Source organism: Arachis ipaensis, chromosome B9 (genome assembly GCF_059453495.1).
Source record: "Arachis ipaensis isolate K30076 ecotype BB chromosome B9, ASM5945349v1, whole genome shotgun sequence".
Taxonomy (NCBI): domain Eukaryota; kingdom Viridiplantae; phylum Streptophyta; class Magnoliopsida; order Fabales; family Fabaceae; genus Arachis; species Arachis ipaensis.
In genome coordinates this window covers 17,901,915-17,925,944 of record NC_142444.1, presented here as the reverse complement: position 1 = coordinate 17,925,944, position 24,030 = coordinate 17,901,915, and the positions used below count along the sequence as shown (strand labels likewise).

Genomic DNA, 24,030 nt, shown 5'->3' with positions numbered 1-24,030 from the left:
CAGACCTCATTAGTTAATAAAATTATGCCTTTAAATAATCACATACAATTAAAAGATGTGAAAAAGAAGCAATAGGCAGACCTGTAGATTCATAGGACCTTTTAACATCTCACGACATTGGATGCTACAAGATTCAGCTCGATTTAGCTGGACACACACACACACAGAGACTTGCCTTTGCTTAAGATCTGAGAAGTGAAATAGTTGAACTTGATGAATCAAACACTATAATTGGGAGCGACAAAGGGAGAGAGAGAACTTTTGGTTTGGTTTCTTGTTGGTTCTTCCTTCTTACAAGTTACAAAGAAAGTAAGAAACATATCCTACATTCATGTGTACACATATTAAATAGAATTCTTTTACACACAAACAAAAAGTGATTTACTAATTTCTTATTCTCTTTCATGTAGATGGGTAAGCCACAAGCTCTGGAGTACAAAAGTTCCAACTCAGACATCTGGAATGAATAATATTAATCAAATTGAATGGAGTGAAAAGAAAAATTAATGTCATAATATGTTATTACAACTAGCAAAAACATGAGCTTTAAGGAGATACATTTATTGTCAATATGAAGTAATGAAGGCATATGAATAGTCTAAATTCTAGGACAAAGTACCTTTGAACACCTCGATAAAGCAGTATCAATATCCTGAACTAATAACCTCGCTTCTTCAGCGTATTCCTACAAGAACAAAATTTTTTATTGTACAAATCCAATTTGCAGAAAGTTACAAACACCAAAAACACTATAGAGCTTCTCAGCCAAAAGACACCATACAGCTTATTCAAGTGAAAAGGCACCTTCAATTTATGATAATTAGGCTCATTGCAAGGTGGAGGATTAAATCTCAATAACTCATCAATGAATTCTAAATGAACTTTCTTTACAGTTGAGTCTTGATACCAAAACTCAATTTGTTATGCAATCTCTTATCCCTTCTGCCCACTTCTGAGCTTCAATCAAGGTCTTCACCATATCTCGAACTTATATCCTAAAATAAAGCTGGACTTAGTTGTGTATAGTGCATAATAATTTTGAAGTAATACATCATCAACAACAACGAGAACTCACAGAGTCCATCTCAGAACCAGCCCAAAGAAACTGTTCATCTTTCCTTAGTGTAGTAACAAATGCATTGCTCAAAAGATGCAGCTTCACAGTCTTACACTCGCAAAGGTGTTCCGAGTGCTGCACAATAAAAACCGAATTCAGCCAATTGAAATGTCACCATCAGTGAGTTAACAAGGTGAAAGAATGGCTTCTCCAAAAAATACTTTTAGCTTTTTCATCTAAGAGTATGAGCTAAGCTTTAGTATAAGTGTAATGCAGGATCATTCCCTGCGGCCAGCAACCTGCAGAGCTGCCATAACTACCCCACCTACTATAACTAAATTAGCATGTTGATTACTATCAGATCTATGTGGCCAATAAGTCATAGATCTTGGTATTCCACCTCTGTTCTAGGTTTTGTTTTACCTTGTAAATTACAAATAAATTGATTTTTCAATGACTGGAACCCTTTTCAAAATATTGTCCATCTATCTTTACTTATCTTACATCTCTAGTTCCTGTAAAGCAAATAAATCATGTACCTACGGCTACCATGTGCTTATAAATGTGAATAATTAGGTTCTACTAGATAATAGAATCAGATAAAGCTGGTTAATTCTTTTTGGCAACTTTCAACCTACAAGTGAAAGGATGGAAAAAGCAATAGAAGTAGAAGAGTAGAAGAAGTAATAACACAGTAAAATTTAAGAACCCCAAGACATGCCTTCTCAATTTGTGTCTTAGATACCTTCATTCTGTATTCTTGTTACCTATAGGACAAATGAAATCAAGCAAAGTATAATGGGATACTTAGTTGTTAAGAAGAAAAACTGAAAACAATTTAACAAGTTATGTTATTGCCTTGCAATGCTTTTGGTAATCAAATAAGATGAAAAAATATTTTGGCTTCAAGGAGCACATATATTATAACAAGTTAATTGGATGCCATTTGGTGTGATGCTCAACTGCCACCGCTCTAAGATTTCTTGTGATGATAATGTTGGAAATTTAATCGTCTAATATACTACCTACCTTCCTCCCGTTCTTCCTAAATGCTTTAACCTTGAATGTAGAAATTCAAAAGAATATAACAACATCTGAGCTAATTTTCGTAGGCTGTACTTTATTTGTTTTCATAGGCTGTACTTTATTCTTATTAAAACTTCCTATATATACTATAACACTACAAGAACCTGAAAAGATCACAGTATACTCAGGAAATTGAACTTGAATAGATCAAACAAAAAATTCATTACAATGAACTACTAAATTCATTGCTTGTAAATATATAGTGGCCAAATATATAGTATAGTTGCTGCCACTTGCAGTATGACACGAAATAGGAAAAATGCTATTATCAGGAGAGTCTAATCTATGCTATGATCAGATTTAATTTACAGGGAGCAAATAAGACACAGTATCATTTCACTGAACAAGAATTAATACAACCATTAAGAGAATAAACAATTCATCAAACACTTGGAGTGCTTGCGAATTTGAAACAATGTTCATCAATTAAGAGATAATAAAACTCATTGAATGTTATATCATATAGCAAAGCATTCAGAATCTGAGCATGAAAAACAAAGAAAATGAATAAAAAGGAAAAAGAGAAAGAGAACCGAAAATTGAGAATGAGTGGATCGGAACGAAGAAGAGCATGCCGATGGAAAACACGAGAGTCATTGAGGGAGGAGAGTTGACAGAAGAGGTGCTTTCTCTTGGTCTCAGAGACTCGGGCATTGCGACAAGATCTAGACACGCGTTGATAAAGGAGGCGTCTTGGCTCGATCTCAGTAACTTTCTGGCAACAGCATAAAGGAGGTGAACTTTAGTAGTGACGACGGCAGCAATGGCAGAGGAGGCGGCGACGGCGGTGGAGATGACGGTGGAGATGACTATCGCAATCTTAGGGTTTCAGTGAGCTCTCATCCTCTGTTCTCTCTTCAAGTGTTCTCTTGGATTTTGAAAAAGAATTTTAATTTCTGGTAGTTTAAGTGGTAACAATGGTTTTTATTGTTAGTGATCTTGTGGGAGTTTGTTAAAATGTCACACATAAAATATATTATGAAGGTTTTTTAAAACTCTCACTAAAAAACACCCACAAATATATATAAATTTTGTAGTATTCTTCTTTTTCATCATCATCATCATCATTTTCTTTTTTTTTCTTATTTATCTTTTTTTTTTATATTTTATCTTCTCAAATTTCTTCTTGTTTTACTCTTTTAACAAGAATAAAAATAAAAAAAAAATCAAATAAAGAAAAAAAAGAAACATATAATGGTACAAAATTACTTGAAAGAGGATGAACTTACATTCATTCAATTAAAAGAAAGAAATAAATAAGAAAAAATGCAGCATTAGAGGAAATATTTTTCTGTATTTGCAGCAAATTTGGGTGTAACACGAAGATATTTGGGTATAATACGAAGATATTTGGGTATAACATGAAAATATTCGAGTGTATTGTTTAAGAATTTTCAATGTATGTGTGCTGATAAGTTCTGTATAATTCAAAACTCTTCTTCTTCCTCTTCCTCATCTTCTGCTGCTTCTTCTTTTTTTCATCATCATCGCCATCTTCTTCTTCTTTTCTTATTCATCTTTTTCTTTTGTTTTACCTTCTCAAGTTTCTTCTTGTTTTACTCTCTTAACAAGAATAAAAACAAAAAAATTAAACAAAAAAAACACATAATGTTACAAAATTACTTGAAAGATGATAAACTTACATTCATTCAACTAAAAAAAAGAAAGAAATAAAGAAAAGAAGAAGAAGAAAACAAATGCAGCATTAGAGGAAACATTTTTCTATATTTGCAGCAAATTTGGGTGTAACACGAAGATATTCGAGTGTATTATTGTTTAAGAATTTTCAGTGTATGTGTGCTAATAAGTTCTGCATAATTCAAAACTCTTCATTTTTCTCCTCCTCATCTTCTGCTGCTTTTTCTTCTTCATCTTCTTATTTCATATTCACATAATTCTTCTTGAGAAGAAAAAATTAAATAAAAAAAATACATAATGTTGCAAAATCAATAGAAAGAAGAGGAGGAAAAAAATGCAGCAACAACAACAGTGATAAAAAAATACATAATATTGCAAAATTAATAGAAAGAGGAAGAGAAAAAAATACAGTAACAACAACAGTAATAAAAAAACGACGATGAAGATGAAACACACGAAAAAAAGAGGAGAAATGCAAAGAAGAAGGAGAAGAAGAAGAAGGAAGAGGAGGAGGAAGAAGAATGTGGGATATAAAGAGAAACAACATGATTTGCGTACGCATTATATAAGTGATTTGTATGATTTGTATACCAAAAAAATTTGTATATATGTAGCAGTACTCAATTTTTTTATCTAACGTGCAATTTATCAATAACAAAAAAATATATAAATTATTATTTTAAATCATCACCCTTTGTGACCAAACAATAGATCCCTTTAACTCGTAGTTCTAAACAATGCTTATTTTTAGTATTTAAAATAAAGCCATTTATGATAAACTATATATATATTGAGTTATTGACATTTATTTTAAAATAAAGTGAATATTGGACTAAAAAAAAAAAGTCATTTTTGAAACAAAATTAAAGTATTGACGTAAGATTATATTTTCTGGAGTTAAATTTATCCTGTATCTCCAAAAAATTTATGTGGAGGTCAAATTTATCTAATAAATTAGTATTCTCCTTCTAAATTTTAATGAGTAGATTTGTAAACAAAATTAAATTTTGAAGGATGCATGTATGTCAATATTTAAGAAGAAAATTAAATTAAGAGTATATATTTAAATTAGTTTCTAATAAATTTTAGATAAAATATTTTAGTTTTTAATAAATTTTTATTATTTTAAAAATTCTTAAAATATACATCTGTCTGTTATATTAGTCTCTTTATTTTTTTTAATAAAAACTTTTAATATACATATTTGAGAAACTAAGAGCAATATACATATTTAAAACATTTGGAAAAAATGTTACGTAATTATAACTTTTCAAAATACCAAACGCAATTGTAATTTTTCTAATTATATGTAAACTGCGACACCCTGCCGCAGATTAGAATTGCACATAAACCACTACATCCTATCGCAGTTTACATTGAATTTGGCCTGTGCATAAACCGCTACACCTTGTAGCAGTTTATATTGACTTTTGTAAATACAGAATCCGCTATCCTATAACAGGTTCTGAAGGAATGGCGTCGATGAAGAAACCGTGATATCCTATAGCGGTTTTTCCTTCTCCCAAGCAATGTCTCTTATTTTAACAAATATGCAAATGAATGATAAAACAATGCTTGGGAGAAGAAGAAACCGTTACAGGATATCGCGGTTTTTTCATCGACGCCAAACCACTACGGGTGTAGCGAATCCTGTATTTACAAAAGCCAATATAAACTGCTACAGACGTGTAACGGTTTATACATAGACCAAATTCAACGTAAACCGCGACAGAATAGCCGTTTATGTACCATTCTAATCCGTGGCACGGTGTTACGGTTTATATATAATTAGAAAAGTTACAATTTTAAAAAGTTGTAATTATCTAACGTTTTTTTTAAATGTTTTAAATATATAAATTGTCCAAAAACTAATTTTTAGTAATTTTATAGATTTTTGACAAATATTTTTATGAGACAAATTAACTCTCTTTGTAAAAAAATCGATCTTTCTCTAAAATGTTTAAAATAATAGAAATTTATTAATAATAAAAGTGTTTAACTTAACATATTTAAAAATTAATTTGAATATTCACTCCAAATTAAAAGAAGCTAAGGCGGCAACAACATTTTCACAAATAATAAATGAGGAGACAATGTTCTGTCTAAATAATTGGGGAGACAATAATCTGTGGAGACAGGCAAAGAAAGAGTAAATTTCGTTGATGGCAGAGGGAACCTGCAAGTTCTTCTGCATAATCTTATGATGGAACATATTCTAAAATACATATACGTACACTATAAAGCTCACTTATTGAGTTATTGTATTTATGTGTTACATATATTATGAAAATTAATATTCCCTGACACTTTCAGTATATATAATATATCATCAAATTTTGATGATGAAAATATATTTTTTTAAGTAAACTTGTAAAAAATCATATCCAGATATAATCCCTAAAATATTTTTTCAAGTATATTTTCTTATGTTTAGTGTATTTTATTTGTCAAATTGAAATTATTTTTGGAGGGTCAAGATGTTATTTTTTTTCTTTTAAAAAAAAGTAGTAAATATTGTTTTCGTATTCTTTGTTTTTCTTCTATATTATTTCTTCGTTTTCATATTATGTGTTTATTTGGCATATGATTTTGTCTTAGAATTGCGAAAAAAAAAAAAGAAATCTGTTGATAAAAGAAAATTTTGGAAGATGGTGCATAACAAAAAAAAATATGCTTATATCCATGATGATGAAGGTTATTGTTGTGGTTATTGTGTTAATTAAAATTATATATAATTATTTTTCATATATAAGTCATTTTTTTATGCAAGTCTTTACAAGTCATTTATATTTATGCGCGTACATTATTTTTCGTGTTGTTGTTGCACGTTTTTTTTTGTTATTTTTTTTTGTTATCGTTATCACCAACATTTCCTCCTCCTCTTTCTCCTTTTTTTTCATTGAAATTTCTCTTTCTCTTTCATCCTTTAGGAGGAGAAGGAACACAAAATACAAATATTGAAAAAAAAACAACCTGATTTCACACGTGTATTATGTAAGTAAATTTTGTTGGATTAGAATTAAATTCATACGATGATGTAGGTATTGAATTTGATAATATTAAAGAAATAAAAAATAATTATTTTAAACTGCTTAAATTTATTTTATTTAATATTTATTTATTATAATATATATGTATTAAATAAAATTAAAAATAATAATTTTTGATAATTTTTTATTAATATTTTTTTATTATCAAATATTTTTATTTTGGATCAGGTCCTAGTCAACTTTTTGGTTTGAATGCACAACAATCGATACATGGAGGTTAAACAGAGTAGAATGAGATGATAGCAGTTGAGTTATTAAAGTCATGGCTGATGGCAATGAATAAAATTGAAAAAGGCCCGCAAACAAATTGATACATAATGCTTTGAGATACCTCATTTAATGGCAAGGTGGTGATTTGCTACTCCACATTGCTGTTCAAATGAATTTCTTAGAAGGACAATCATATATTAAAGCAAGAATTCTTTTACATCACTAACGGATATTATTTTTTTTAGTTAATATTTAATAAGTAAAAATTTGTACTATATTTATAATATTTTATACATAAAAATATATAATTTATATTTATATTTATATTTATCAAAATTTTATATATATATAAATTAATACAGTTTAAATTTATATTTTTTAAAATCTGTATCTATAAATTAATAAAATTTAGAGTAAAATATTTATATAAACCAAAGACAACTCGATATTACATGAATCACCCAAAATAGTAGATGTCTTGAATCATACTTCTATATAAATCGAATTAAACTAATTCGAATTATATAATATAATAGTAAATCAAAACATACAGATTTAAATTACATGGGAATATTGTTTTAAGTATAAATCGAATTGACTCAACTCGAATTACTTTACGTGGCACTAAATCGAATCAATCTGATTCGAATTACATGGTGCAACAATAAATCGAATTAAGCCAATTTGATTTGCATTCCCTTAGTAAATCGAATGTAACAAATTTGATTTATGCTCAATGGTAGCTAGAGGTAAATCGAATCCACTATGCTCGAAGTAGTATGCATTAAGTTATATGTATAAATCGAATTTAAAGAATTCGATTTAGTATGAAACCAACGTATATAAATAGGAGCTAAACGTGAATTCTTCATGATAGTGGAAGTTACAATGGCTAGTGATGATATTTTTTTAGTTCTGGTGCACTATAGAGGGTTGATTAAAAAAAAACGTGTTTTGGAATTAAATTTACTGATAAGGATCTGCTTAGTGTTTTCCTCAAACCTTCAACGAGTTTCACCGAGTTTCAGAATACTATAATCCAAAAACTAGGGATGCAAGGCGTGAAACAGATGGAGAAGTTATTCTATAGAATTCTGATTTCTGTGCTGCAGAATAATGTGAAGTACGATTCCTTCGTCATAGACAGTGACCAAGATTTGCAAGTTTGTTCTATTGTCGTCGGCAGTTTTTCAAGGTGAGGACCTCCTGAGCTGTTGGCCAAACTTGTAGATGTGATATGTAGTTCAGGAGGTTCGAACCGGAATCCTCAACCTTCAGCAATGACAACCTGCTCTAGTTTAATGCCTCTTAGTTCCTCTTCATCTGTGCCCGTGATTGCACCTGAGGCAGTTTTGGTTACCTCCCCGTCCGTCGCAGCTATCCAAATCACAATCATGACAGAGAAATAGGTTATACTCGACCCTTCGGTGAGCTTGCGATTATGATGGCCGGTACTCTTGATATGGTACTGGTTTTTGGACAGGATAGAGCACCGAATGGTGTGGAAGATGTACTGCGGGATGATGATGATGATAATGTGGAGCCCACCACGATTGTTGATGTTAGTGATGATGACATAGCGAGGAGTAATCCAGCTGGGGGTGGTGGAGCGGCTAGTTCAGGAACTCAGCAGTACCCCCGCACTTTTCAACTTTGGACTTAGATGCCATGAGATCGCAGGGGGTATCTGGTGTACTTGTTGGATTTGGAGTCAGAGATACACAGGATATAAGAGGACTAGCTAGGTTCTAAGTTAGTCAGCAGTTTCAGGATAAAGAGGAGGCCGTCTTAAGCGTGGAGACTTATAGCATCCGTCGTGGGGTTGAGTACAAAGTGTTGGAATCCGATTATCGCAAGTATTATGAAAAGTGTAAGAAATTTGACAATGGGTGCACATGGTTGATTCGGATCAGTTTCCGCCAGCACAGAGATATTTGGGAAGTAAAATGGTACAATGGACCTCATACTTGTCTGGCTACGTCGATATCGAGTGATCATATGATGCTTGATTACCATGTGATCTCGGACTTCATACTGCCTATTATTAGAGCTAATGCTATCGACACGATCAAGGTACTGTTGAAGGTAGTAGAGGCACATTTCAGTTTTATAACGACTTACAGAAGGGTTTGGTTGGCTAAGTAGAATGTCGTGGCTCAGATTTACAGAGATTGAAAAAACTCATATAATGAGTTGTCGCCATGGATACTAGGTGTGTAGATGACAATGTCGGGTCATGTTGTAGTGTTGAGGACGAGTTCTGTGCAAGTGGATGGGCAAATCGATGAGTCGCATATTTATTTCTGTTGTCTTTTTTGGACATTTCCACCGTGTATCAAGACCTACTTCCAACATTGTAAGCTATTGGTTAGTGTCGACGGGATCCACTTGTACGGCAAATATGGGGTACGCTGCTTGTTGCGATTGCTCAGGATGGCAATTCCAATATCATTCATGTCGCATTCGCACTTGTGAGGGTGAGAATGCAGATTCATGGTCATTCTTCAATCCTCCACGATCACCACCATCACTAACTCCACTACCACCACCTATACCACCATCATGTTCACCACCATGGCCTTCGTAACCTCCTCCATTTCCACCCCATCACCTCTGTCATATCCTCCATCACCAACATCATCACCATTATCATCTCCATTATCACAACCTTCGTCTCCACCGTTACTCTCATCCTCTTCACCTTTCCCTCCACGTCGTGCTCTACCTCGACCACCACCCCTAACTCCTTTACGGCCGCGATCCTTATCTCCTCTACAACCTTGATTCCTTCCCTCCAATGCATCGATGGCATCGTCAAGCCACATTCACTAACGCTGATTCGAACGTGTTCTGACACGACGTCTTCGTTCAACACGACAGTTGTCTGAAATATCTAGCAGATGAAATATATGTGTCTTCAGACGACATCTCTTAATAAAGGTACTCCCTAATGGCTCATCCAATCTAAACTAGTAGTTGTTGAGCCTCGTAAGATGGGCCAGGCTAGTCATCTGTAGATACGGCATGATCCTATCGTCTAAGGACATACCATACTGTCTCCTCATGCTCGTGATACAGTGGTAGGCTGCATGACAATGAAAAAATTCTCTTAGAACCATAACACTTTAGAAAACAAAAATCACCTAAAACAGATAATTCTAATAAAGAAATACTTTAACCAAAACTAAATTAAATTCTAAAGGAACATAGTTAATCTAGTATTTACTACAGAAAGCTAAACTCTTTAGTATATAACTAAAATTGTAGTGCCTCGTTAATCTAACATTTGATAATTCAATTTTTTAAAATAAATTAAATCATAATTTTCTACTGGCTAGTTAATCCAACACTTAAAATTCAAATTTAAATTAAATTAAATTCCAACAAAATTTCTAATCTCGTTAAACTTCTAACAATAAAAACTTACAAACTCTAACCAAACTTGTTAAATCTACTTGTCAACATACTTAATTACTCCTCATCTAACATGCATTTGTGATTTCAATCTTTTAACGCTACCTTAAACCCTAAATCAATATTCTAACTATTATTTGAAGTTTAAAGATTCTAATAATTCTAATAATCAAGTTCTAAGCAATTTAATATTAGTAACAATTCATTATTTTTTTAAAGAAAATAAAAAAATTAAATTTCATTTACTAATCTCTTCATGCATGCTACCAGCAATAATATGGGTGACTCCATCCAACCGATAGATTCGATTTGGGTCGTCTTCCATCTCCGCAGTTTCAATCTTCTACTATAAATTCCTTTAGTTGCTCTAAATTTTTCGTTTTGGTTGAGTATGGTATGGTGAAATGTAATAAGAAATAAGTCAATTTGAATTCTATATATAGAGGTATATATGTAAATCGAATCAGAGTGTATCGATTTATATTGGAACGCGAATATGCATAAATTGAATCAAGGTGTGTCGATTTACCATTGATGTAATTTAAATTTAACCAATTCAATTTACTATGTGTAAATACCATGGACTTAATCGAGATAGATTGTATCAATTTACTATGGATAATGTTTAATATCATGTGCATTATTTAGTAAATCGAAGCTACTTACTTCGATTTACATGAAATCCTAATAATTCGATATACTTTAATTCGATTTACTACTATAATTTATAATTCGATTTATATAATAATATGCATGGAGACGTCCACGTAACGTTTTTTTATTTTGGATGATTCATGTAATATCGAGTTGTTTTTAGTTTATATAAGTGTTTTACTTTACAATTTATTACTTTTATAAATAATTTCTGCTAACTTATCGAAAAAGTAGCACATCTTATGTAATGCACGTCATGCTGTTGATTTGAAAGAATATGGTAGGAAACTAACAATCAAGAGGGCATACACATAAAAACAATGTTGACAGCCCAAACCATGAAATAAATCATGACAACCACTTAATTAATTATTTGCAATTTAGTCCAATTTATGAATATATATCGTTTCCTAATTATTATTTAGGAGTTTAGAGATGACAAATATGTCTCTAGAAGGCGAGATAATATTGTCTCTTAATTAAGATAATAATACAAAACATGGTATTAATGTAATTGACCCAATATGTGCCCCTATCTTCGGACATGACCAAGTAAGTGATCAAGCCACTTGTGGTGTTAGAGACTCGAACCTTAACAAAGCTAAGGTTGGTCCTACTCTTAATATAGCCACCCAATTAAACCGATAAAGTTTAATTTCATGTTGCATAATTCCTTTTATGCTATATATAGTGGGTTGTGCTTGTGCATGGTGGTTAAGTGACATACCCAGCAAAGGAATGCTCACACGTACGTACATATGCATGTACCAATGCTAGGTGTTCATACTTGACAGCAAGAAGTTTCTGGTTTTTTGTGCTTAATTAGATGTTAATGGATATATAAAAGTAGATTCGATACCAATGATATCATTCGTGCAGATGCCAATTAAGGATAGGGTATAGGAAATTAAAATAATTATTCATACTACTAGTGTATTAACAGGACATTCTCTCTTTTTATTTATTAAATATATATAATATTAATAAAAGAACAAAATAAAGAATGCAAGAATGATAAAGAGAAATAAAATTTGATCCTATGCTTATGGAAAAAAAAATTAAGAATCAATAATTTTAATTTAAGAAAAATAAAAAATATAAATAAATTCTATTATGAAACTAAATATATACATTAATATTTTAATGAGTTATCACTACAAGAAATGTATCAAGTACTGTTGGATTTAGCGTCGCTTATTATCGTCGACTTTATCGACAGATTTATAGACGATTTTGATATAGAATTTATTTAGGCAAACTGTTATCGACAGATTTTTAATTCCAATAATAAATTTGTCAGTAATATCACCGGTAATACTTAGCGACAAAACGAGAGAAAAAGGCATAATTTTTAACATAGGCTTTACCGTTAAATTTATCCGAAAGTAAGTCATTTTAATAAAATAATATATTTTGATGACTCGCTAAAAATTACCGTCGGATTTAACCGATAATAAATCCAACGATAACAAAAACTAAAATTAAAAGCACAAACTCTTTCCTTTCATTTCAAAAAAATCCTTTCTCTCTCTAACATCTCTTCTCTCTTTCTCTCTCTAGCCCTTTTCTCTCTCCAGTACTTCATAATCACTTCTAAGATTATACACATGTTATGTTATTATTTTTAGAAAAAAAAATATTTATCTTTTACTATATTTAAACACTTGAATAAATATAGGAGCGGAGTTTCATACATTTTAAAGGGGCAATGACCCTCCTTTAAAATTATATATATATATATATATATATATATATATATATATATATATATATATATATATTCTTTTAATTTATACATTGGTTCTTTTTAATTATTTTTTTATCTTTCTAAAGTTATATTTTTTTTATATTGATCCCTCCAAAAACTATTCTAGTTCTTTCCGTGAGTAAGGACCCGTTTGGGAAATTCTAGAAGTAACTTTTTTTAACTTTTGACTTATAAAAAGTAATAGTATTAATGTTTGGTGCAATTTTCAAAACCAAATTGCAATTTTCTAAGAAGCTATTTTAGAGCTTATAGAGAAGTTAAAAAAATGACTTCTCTCATAATGCTTCTACTTTTCATTACATTTCTATAAAATAAGCACTTTTAGAGTTAAAAATCCAAACACAAAATAACTTATTTATAAGTTACTTTTAACAGAGTCATTTATTGTTTAAGTTATTTTATCAAAAGAAACTTAATTAAGTTGGTTACCCAAACTGGACCTAAATATTACATGAAAATAGTACCGCAACTATCTATCGACTAATAGAAACCTGTGTACTAAGTAAGTAAATCTGTTTTGTATGTCTTTTTTTTTTTTTTCCTCTTAGATGTATGTTCTTAAAAAAATAATCGTTAATTCATTAATTAATTGAAAGCTCAACTAAAGGTTAGCAAACAATTTACAATAATTTCAGTTTTAAATTAATAATTTCAGTTTTGGGGTTTACAATAATTCCTACTATATAGAGGATTCATTTCCTTTTACATGCCAATTTTTTTGTATTATTATTATTATTAGAGTAATTATCTAAATCAGTCCCTAAAGATTTTAAAAACAGATATTTTAGTCTCCAAAAAAAATTAATACACAAATTAATCTCTAAGGTTTTACTCCGATAGACAAATCAGTCTCCAGTTTATTTTCCGGTCGAGTAATTACCTAGATTTGTCCCCAAGGATTTTAAAAATGGATATTTTAGTCCCAAAAAAAAATTAATACACAGATCAATCCTTAATGTTTTTCTCTATTAGACATAATAGTTCTCGGTCTAAAAAAAAATAAAATAAAATAATTATTATTATTAATTACATAATAACATTGTACCATAATTTTTTGTATTTTTTGAACAAAAATAATAATAAATTTATTCATTAGATTTTTATGTATATATATATTGTCACTAAATAATAATAATAATAATAATATTCAATAAAATTATTAGAGATTATTCTATAAAAAATTTAAAGTTAAAATTATTTGATATTTTTGTATTTAATATAATCAAAAAATGTCCTATTTCAAAAATCATGTCTGTATTAAAAGAAAATATTTTAATTTAGATTTTAAAGTATCATTATTCACCTTATTTTTATTCACTTTACTTGTTTCTAGCGAAAAAAAATGTATTATTATTATTATTATTATTATTATTATTATTATTATTATTATTATTATTATTTACAGAAAATATAAGCCTGTAATCTCCACTTCCAACGATCATGTGCATTCCACTGATTTAATCAAAATATATATAGTCCAATATATATCTGGAGCATAGCTCCTTTTAAATTTTACCATTTGTAATAAGTTCATTATGTTGTCTGCCAGTGTATTCTCTATTTATGTAATAATATCATACTTTTTTTAAATTTACTACATAAAAGTAACGTGCGTGACGGCTCAACCACAATAATCTATAATCTATCTCAATCTAAATTAAGAAAGAACAGAAAACAAACAAAATAAAGACCTATTCCACTCACATACATATCACACTTTCAGGTTCAAAGTCTATAAACAAAATACAAATTGTGTTAACAATTTGTTTTCTTCCTACAAAACACTTTGTGAAGTTCATATGAAATCGCTGTTTGCGTTGTGAACTGGGAGAATTTTAAACTCTTGCATTTGTATAAAATTTCTACGTTACTACGTGGTTAAGTTAAATACTTTTTTCATATTAATAATATATAATTCAATGTTTGTATAAAAAATTATATTAATAATATAAATTTAATTTTGATGTACATATTTAATTTACTGCTAGATATATAACAATTTGTGTCCCTTTCTATCAGTTTAATTTTTTAAATTAAAAGAAATAATAATATCATAGTATTAGAACTTCTATAATAAAAAAATTTAGAATTCGATCTTTATTATTTCCAAAATAAATAAAAAAAATTATACAAGAATTTACACAAATCTATATTATATACAAGAATTTACTCTTGCGTGAAAAAAAATATTAAAAATATAATCATTTATGTATATCTTTCTATCAGTTTAAATTTTTGAAAAAAATATTTTTATAACAATGTATGTAAATAATGTAAAAAATAATTATTTTTATTAATATAAATTTATATTATTAAATATACGTATAAAATTATTCTATACTGATAATATATTAAATTTAAATTCTCACCATATATATATAATAAAATCTTTGTATTAAATAAAGTTTAATATATTACTTTTTGGGATAAAATAGTTGATAACAAAATTTAATAAGATTGGTATGATTATTAAAATTATAGGGAATCCAAGGAATCGTCAACTCTAGGATGAGTAGGTGGTTTCACACCCACTAAGAACATATATTATCATTGTCGTACTCCCCCACTTCACCAACCATATGAGAGGAATGGGTTTTTAAATTGAACCAAATGATTTTAATTAGATTACAAAGTGATTTCTTAATCCAATAATATGAGAGTTGCATGCTAATTAAAATCCTTCACTAATCAATTTTAACTTTTTTAATGTTTTTGATCAATTGCGGTTAGGGCATCACAGGTCCACGACAACACCACGCCCTACAAAGCCAATTCTTCACCTATGTCTCTTTTCAGCATAGCATAGCATAGCCTTTTCTTTTCCTAATGTCCAAGCTAGCTAGATAGCTTTCAAAGTGCTCATTAAATTTTTTTTTTTTCCTTTTTTTCTTTGTCTTAATTAAAAATGTGTTAGTTACTTAAGAGTATTCAACTTAATTAGCATATCACACTGTTATGATTTAGTGGTCCTCCAAAAGTATTCGTTTTCCAAATTGATCTAATTAATAATGAACGGTGCTTTTTATGCTATTTTGACAAAATAAAAGGAGAGATATAATAAGGACATGGAAAATGTAACAAAGGAGAGGTAGATAATAATTTTAATTTGTATACTAGTACTCTAAATATGAACGTTCTTATTGTCCTTTTCTCCTCAAATTTTCCTAAATAATAGATTAAAGATGATGTTCGAAACATTTGAGGTGGCAAATTACTACTGTTAAATTACTATTACCAACTGAAATAGCTTAGTCTAAAATAGAGTCTCATTTAACGTCAAAAACTAATATAAAAAAAATAAAATTATGGGGTATTAGTATACACAATTATTAATTAATTTGGGTTAGCCGAGCAACTAACTTACTCGTCCATTTAAGTAAGTGTATATTAGAAGTTCAAATTTTATTTTTTATATGTAGTAATTCATTGATCAACAATAAACTTTTAAATACAGTTCAGATCTTTAACAAATTAGTCTTTGAAAAAAAAATATACACGACTACTATTGATAGATAATAATGTTGATAATGTATGTTTCAGATTAGGTTCGAAAATTATACACTATAGATCGGTTTATGTAGATGGTTTATTATGATTTTTTTTAACAACTACTTGTTGATGTAATATTTGAATTTTATGAATAATTTTATAAATGTTTTTACGGGTCTACTTTTGAAAATTTATTTCTATTAAAATATAAAGAAGATCAATAATTATTAAAAAAATGTTTCAAAAAAAAAAAATTAGCTGTGCTGTTGTAGCATCCCAACAAGCACTAGGAGTCTAGGACCACTATTTTTATTTCTTGGATATCAATCTAACTATTAAATTTAAATATTAAAATTATTACATGTTATATATACATAGTATTTATTAAGTTATACATATAAACACAAAAAAAAATATATGATTTAGTTGTTAGAAATTGTAGGTAAAATTTACAATCTGAAAATACGTACTATTTCGAATGACCATTGAAATAAGACACATGATAATGCATTTTATGTTATTATTGACACAACTATATATTAATTAGAAGTTTATTAATGACAACATATTTGTGTAAAAAAAAAAAATTTATTAAATCACCGATTTTAGCAAAACAGTTTACATTCTGATTTATCAATCTATAGACGCAATAAAATTCAATAACCCTAAATTAATTTTATCCTTCTGGTTGCCGAATTTTGCCGTTTTTCAAGATAAGACCAAAAAGAAAATGTCAAAAAGCTAAAGAGAAACATGTATTATTAATAACCATCCCCCAACCAGAACCAAAAAATTAACAAAAAAAAAAACACCACAAAATATGTAGTCGCATTTGACGGTAATAAAAGATGATACCAGTTTCAATATTATTCTGAAAATCGCATTAATTTTTCAAATAATTCAGAGACTAACCTCTTGTATTATTAGAAGCCAACTAAATTGACATCAAGGTTTTAGAGAATCCATGAAGAGATATTTTGTCCACATCTTTAGGGACCGTGTCTTATATACATATCTCTATCTTTTTCTGGTTTTTTCCATTAAACCCATCATTTGAATCTTCTTCTTCTTTATTATTATTTTTTTTCCTTGCCATAATCTAAAGTTAGCTAGGTTTCTATTTGAAAATCCTCCCAGTAAATTTACAAAAAAATATTTTTTAAAAATAATAATTTAGTCAAATATGTTAAATTATTTGATAATTTTTAATTATTAACTTCACGTAAAAATATCTACAAGATTGTTAATCTAGAGGGTTACGGGATTAAGGAAAATAAATTATGAAAAATTAAAAGGAAAATAAAATAGTTAAAGCTGTGTCATTATTATTAAGATGAACATAGGCACTTTTTATCTACCAAAAAATGAAAACATATATATAGGCACTTTTTGACTATTGCTACCACGCATATGAGATGCATGAAGACAGAGTTAATTTGAAGCAAAAGAGGCCCCCACAGGCCACAACATAAGAGAGAGCAAAAGCCCTCTTTTTTCCATTGCCATGAATAAGTGTAGAAATTCTGCCTTTGCTTTCAGCTTCATCTTAATCTTCTTCACACTGTTTACTTGCCTTTTTCCTTTTTCCCCCCATGTCGTGCTAAACAAACGTTACACAATACTCCTCCATCTTCCTCTACTTGATGCTCAATCATTTTGTAAGAGGGGTATCAAACTTTACCCACATAATCAAATAAAAAACACAAACTTTGTTAAGATGCTCCATCAAATATATACCACCATGGATTCTCTCCCTCTCACCTCTCCACCATACATACACTACTTTGAATTATTCATTTATTATTATAAAATAACAATTATTTGTAAATTTAAAATTATCATAGGAATTTTTTCACTTAAATAGTAATCTCATATATGTTCTGAATATATACCTATTTTATAAAATATAAATAATATTTCTTAAAAGAAACTCTTCAAAGATCATGATTAATTAACCATTTTCAGAATGCATCCACCCAAATTAAAAAGAAAGTAAAATATAGAGGGATTCGAAGATTATTAGACAGCTAGTAAAAACAAAAAGAAATAATCTTATTATTTATCCGATGATGTAAACCCCCCAACCCACACCATTAAAATCCTAATTTTTAGAAAGTAGTCCCCCGAATTCATCAAAATTACAGAATGAACCCACTGGCAATGGCTCTATTGGTATTGAAGTGAGTAGTTTCATACACAGGCAACTCCTCCCTATACCTCTCAATCCCAATTGCTGAAAGATTATCCAATTCAAATAGATCAGAGCTACAACAACTAGCATCATCATCGTCGTCATCATCATCATAATCAAGTTCATAACGCATGACGTCATCATGAAATTCTTCATTCTTCTTCTTCTTCTTCATCTGATAATTCTTCAACAAGTCCCTAGCTAATTCCTCTACTCGTTTACTCTCCTGCAACACATGGAACCTAAGCTCTTCATCGTTAGTGTTCTTACCATTATACCCCTTTGCGGCCACCACTAAATTACTATTTTGCCCTTCATGCAGATTCTTGTGCCCGCAGGGCCTGCAATCTTCTCCAACTATCACACTCACTGGACAGAACCGTACGGACCTCTTCGTCCCCGTTCTCGAGGACGGTGTCTTGCTCAGGCAAGATCTGGAGAACGAGGACGCAGAGGAACATGCAGAGTTAGAATAACTAATACCGCGTCCTCCGCCATGCTGCGTGGCGGCGGAGGAAGGCTGCTCGTGCACCACGACGGGGCTCGAAGAAACCACCTTGGCTTTCTTCGAGCTTCCGTTTGAATGGAAGAGCGAGTTGAGGAAGCTGGCGAGTCTTGCACCCGGCGAGATCGGCTGCTTTGTTTTCTTCAACTCGCCGTACAAGATTCTCAGCGCTTTGTTCTTCGTTTTACCAAATCCGTTATTGTTAGTGTCGTTGTTTTCATTCTTCGGCTTCTGTGGCTGCGGGATCCATTTGTTGTCATCAAACGTGGTTGTTGGCTTGTCGGAAACGCTGGTGCGAATCGGCTTCGGCCTTTGGCGGTGGCCGTAGAAGGACTCCGATTCCGATGAAGAGAAGCCGGCGGAGCTAGATTCCGAGGATGTTGAGTTCGAGTACATGGAAAGCGCGTTGGAAGAAGATCTTGAGTTGCAGCTTCTGTTGCTTCTTCGATCGAATTCCGTTAGCGAGTTTCTCCCCTTCAACAACAGTTTCTCATCTTTCTTGATCTCCATCCAACTCTCCACCTTACTGGCCCTGCTGGGAGAATTCTGTTTCTGCTTCTTCATGGTAGTTGTAACCGTTTCTTCGACCTCGATGGAGCGGTAGATTGCGTCAAGGAGAGTGGAAGAGAAAGACGGATTACTATTCCTTTCTCTGTGTCCTCGTAATGGTTTGTCCCAATTTTCCATTCTTGTTATATAGAGATGGAGAAGGGTACGCTGTGCGAGTGTGAAAGAGGAGAAACAATTAAGAGAGATAGAAAGGAAACAGAATTTTGATGGTTATCAATTACTCTTGGGCTTTGTTGTCTGCTTCAAATAGTAGTAGTGTGAGAGAGAGAGAGAAATGAAAAGAAGAAGAAAAGAAAGAAAGGAGAGAGACATGAGTGCTTGATGGTTTAGAGAGGGACAGTAATGAAAGCCCAAACTTCACGCCTCAAAGAGTAGAGAAACACAAAGGATGATTGAGAGAGAGAGGTTTGGAGAGTTGTTTCTTTTGGATGCTCTTATAAGGGTTGTTGTGGGGGGTATGTAGACACAGTATGGTAGTAGAGCTGCCCAGCCTGTACATCATGACGTGGATATTTTCATTTCATTTATTTTATGTTATTATTATTAATTCACCCTCTTTAATATAATTTTTTTTATATATAAGAAATTGACATTAGATCCTTACTTTTTCTTTATATAAGAAAAGAAGGGAAATACAATGTTGGGTAGGGCCATACAAAGAAGATATTGATCCTAACAGCACAACCTATTTTGCGCTTGCTCAGGAACTCAGGATGTTTTGATCCATCCAAGAAGATTCCGCTTCCCCATTTATAATTCCAATATCTATATTTATCTTCATCTTATCTCGGATGTACATGTTTTTAGTTTAGTATGGAATTTCTTTAAATAAATAGATATATGTAATTCCAAAAAATTTGTGTTTTTATATGCTATTTATTCTGTTTGCAAAAAATTATTACACATATTTTATTTACCCTATAAACTAGTATAAATTATCTAGTTTACAAACTAGTTACATGTGAACGACAATCTTAATTAATATCCAGAGTCTTTCAGAAATGTTTATGGTACCATGAAAGTTTATAATTACTATTAGCATGCACATAAAAAAGAATAAATTTATTTTTTAGTCCTCGATTATTTGTTTAAATAAAATACTTTCATCATTCGAAAACTTTTTATCGATTTTTAACTACCTAAATAATTAATCTAAACTACTTTTGTAAACAGTGATATAATAATATATCAGGAACCACTTAAATTAATAACAGAAATTACTTAGACCAATTACTTAATTGAATAATAAAAAAATATTTTATTTTTCAGACAAATAGTTAGAGCTTAAAATTAAGGAACATTCACTTCATAAAAATATTAACAATTATTTATTATTACATGAGTAAAATGACAATTAGATTTTTAAATATTTTAATTTTAAATTAATTCACTTTTAAAGGAAAAAAAAGTATCAATTAAGTCCTCTACCATAACAAATAGAAATGGCAAAACCTCCGGTGGAGTTTATCCGTCGGAAGTGGATATAGAAAGAGATTTTTACCTGTAAAAACGGGACGAGGCCCGGTATAATAAATGGGGCGGGACCCGGTATAATAAACGAGAAGGAGGCGGGGATAGTGATTCCTGCCCTGTGGAGATCCGTTTAATTCCCGCCAATGTAAAATAACTAAAATACCTTTATATATATAATAATGGAAGAAAGTGAAACCCTAGCTGTTAGTGAATTCACAAACCCAGAAACCCTTAATCTCTCTTCCTTCTTCCTCTGAACCACCCATCGAGGCCACCTCCCCGCCACCCATCCCCTCCGTCCGTCTTTCTCACCGCGACATCTGTCTCTCATGAGTCACGCACAAACGCACTGTGGATCTCAGTCCCCTCATCGTCAGTCTGTCATGTTGCGCACACCGGCACACCGCAACAGGGAGCCCGTCGTCTCCGCCATTGTTGCTTCTTCCCGTGGAGGCGTGTTCGTCGGCATGGTTTTGGTTTTGATCGCGTTCTAGACGCCTCTTCGCGTTGGTCGCCGGCGGTCGTTCATCCACATTCTGGTTCTTCTCCGCGTTGCTGGTATTTTTAGGTCTTCTGTCTGTTAGTTTTCATTGTTGATATGTTGGTTTATGCTATTTACTTGTCTCTAGCGGCTTTTGATTTTCTACCTTTCAGAGTTGCTCCTTATATCAGGGTTATTCTTTTCATTCTGAATATTGGGTATTTATTGATCAATTTCTATTTTCACTTTACCACAGAGTGCTGTACCTTTTTGTAGCTCTTAAACTAGTGGTTGAATATTTTGTGAACATTTTTTTACTGAAATTATTTAAAGAGATTTAAGCATAAATGGACCGAGCACATGTAGCTGTGGGATAAAGTTTTGCTGTTTTAGTTTTCTTACTTAACACTATCCAACTAATAATTTATTTGTTGCTTCATAGTTATTTGGTTGGCACATACTTGAATGTCTTGGTTGGTTCACTTATATACTGTTGCTCACTGCAACTTGTTGCTTCTCTTTTTAACTTTTTTAAAGTGTAGATATTTTTAGATTCAAAGTTATTGGGTCCGATTTGAATGACAGATTTGGATTATTTAATTCACTCCACATTTAAGTAAATTTTATATTTTTGATGCTGAGTTATTGAGTCTGGTTTTTATGATTCTAAAATCTTTATAATTTTACTTTAATTTTGATTTTCTGATGTTAAATTGTTGATTCAGATTCTTATGTTTAATTCTGGAAGTTAAGTTAAGTATAATGAATATTTTTAAAGCTGAGTTATTGAGTCTGGTTTCTATGATTTTGGAATGTTTATTTCACTTTGATTTTGATTTTTTGATGTTAAATTGTTGATTTTGATTCCTATGATTCATAAATTCTTTAATTTTTTTTAATTTTTTTCATTTTTTCAATTTTTATTAGTTTTTACAAAAATTCGCGGATATCCGCGAAGACCCAGGTTTCCGACAGATACGGGGTCCTCGTTACCTGTCGTGGAGATGGGCGGGGACGGGGACAAATATTGGGAGCGGGGGGCATGTCCCCGCCCCATGGGGACCCGTTGCTATCCCTAATAACAAACGGTAGATATATATGTCCTTTCATCAATAGATAGCGCAAAAGGAAATAAAATTGCCCATGTATTTTTTATTGAGGAGTGCTAGGGGTCAGTAAGTTTTGTGATTTGTAGCCTTTAAGTAGCCATCAATAATATTTTTAATGGTGTGAGATTTCATCTAATGGTGTGAGAATACTCACTTTTCTTTTGCTAGTTAAATACTGGCCAAATTTTAATAAAAGTGTTGACCTCCTAAACTTTCTCCTTTTTATTATCTGCAGTGATGCATGTCCTGTTGCTGTCACATAAGTATGATATTAATGTAGTTTTAGATAGTAAAACATTCATTATTTTTTGAGTTTTCATATAATCTTTATTACTTATTCTCTATTTATCATGAAGCATACTAAAACAATTAAAGCTTCACTATAAAAGTTATTATTTATATGATAATCTTTTATAAATAAATGCATTACAGTAATTAACGGTATATATAAATATTACTGTTAAGTTTTACATGATAAATTAATAAAATAATAAAATGTATCTATCATTTATTATCATAAAGAATTAAATTAATACTTTTTTAAAGACTAATTAATTCAAAATCATAATCTTTAAAAACCTAATTGTCACTCTTTTCTTACTACACATTCGGCCTGCCTACACCATCTTTAATCGTTACTTTATTTTAATGATTAAAAGGGTATTGTTTTGCGTTTGATTAGAAATGGGAATTGTGAGGTATGAACATGAGGAGCACTTCCAACACTAGGTATTATACTGTATTATGAGGCATTATATACACTTGTTTGCAACAGTCAACTAATGCGGCTCAAGAGACCTAAACTTTGGGCTTTAGGAGGCTTCATTAAATTCTTTTCTGGATTCTAATGCCCGTGCTCATCTTCAAATTAAAGTTATGCTCCTTTTGCCTATTTTAATGGAATGCTTATTAGGTTTAATGCTAGGAATGGAATAGGAAGGAGGTGGGGATAGGAATATCTTTAATCTACATTTTCTTAGGTTGGTTTCTGTGTTGAAATTTTGAAAATAAAATAAAAGAGTTTAATTTAAAAAATAAAAAAGGCTACAAATTACTTCTAAATTGATAATAATATCATTTTCAATGACATTCCACGTATAATCTATGAAGTTCGGATTTTTTGCTGAGTTATCGTGTCTGTGTGTTAGACACATTTTGGATATGACATTCATTGACACTCGTTTAACACGTGTGTCTGCTGTGTTCAACCGTGTCTTAATAAAAAATAAAAAATATTTCTCCGGACACACCTGAACACACGTAAATATCATCACGTGTCAGCATGTCCAGTCTTATTCTTAACATATATTCTTAAAATAAATTTAGATATAATAT

At 30.8% G+C, this 24,030-nt stretch overlaps 1 protein-coding gene and 1 long non-coding RNA gene across 2 annotated transcripts; both read right to left on the bottom strand.

Annotated features, from left to right (window-relative positions):
* Nucleotides 1-381: 381 nt before the first annotated feature.
* On the bottom strand, nt 382-919 carry LOC107616674 (uncharacterized). Its single transcript, XR_001614593.3, has 3 exons — nt 805-919; nt 620-685; nt 382-457 (listed from the first exon to the last, which is right to left on the bottom strand). It is a non-coding gene; the product is annotated as an uncharacterized LOC107616674 (long non-coding RNA).
* Nucleotides 920-18,397: 17,478 nt separating this feature from the next.
* LOC107619434 (protein BIG GRAIN 1-like B) lies at nt 18,398-20,072 on the bottom strand. The gene has a single exon (XM_016321725.2). It carries the CDS (start codon nt 19,747-19,749, stop codon nt 18,505-18,507), a length of 1,245 nt encoding a protein of 414 aa, XP_016177211.1. The 5' UTR covers nt 19,750-20,072; the 3' UTR covers nt 18,398-18,504.
* Between the last annotated feature and the right edge of the window lie 3,958 nt (nt 20,073-24,030).

Coding starts and splice junctions, on each gene's coding strand:
- LOC107619434 (XM_016321725.2), bottom strand. CDS start 19,749: ATGGAAAATTGGGACAAACCATTACGAGGACACAGAGAAAGGAATAGT.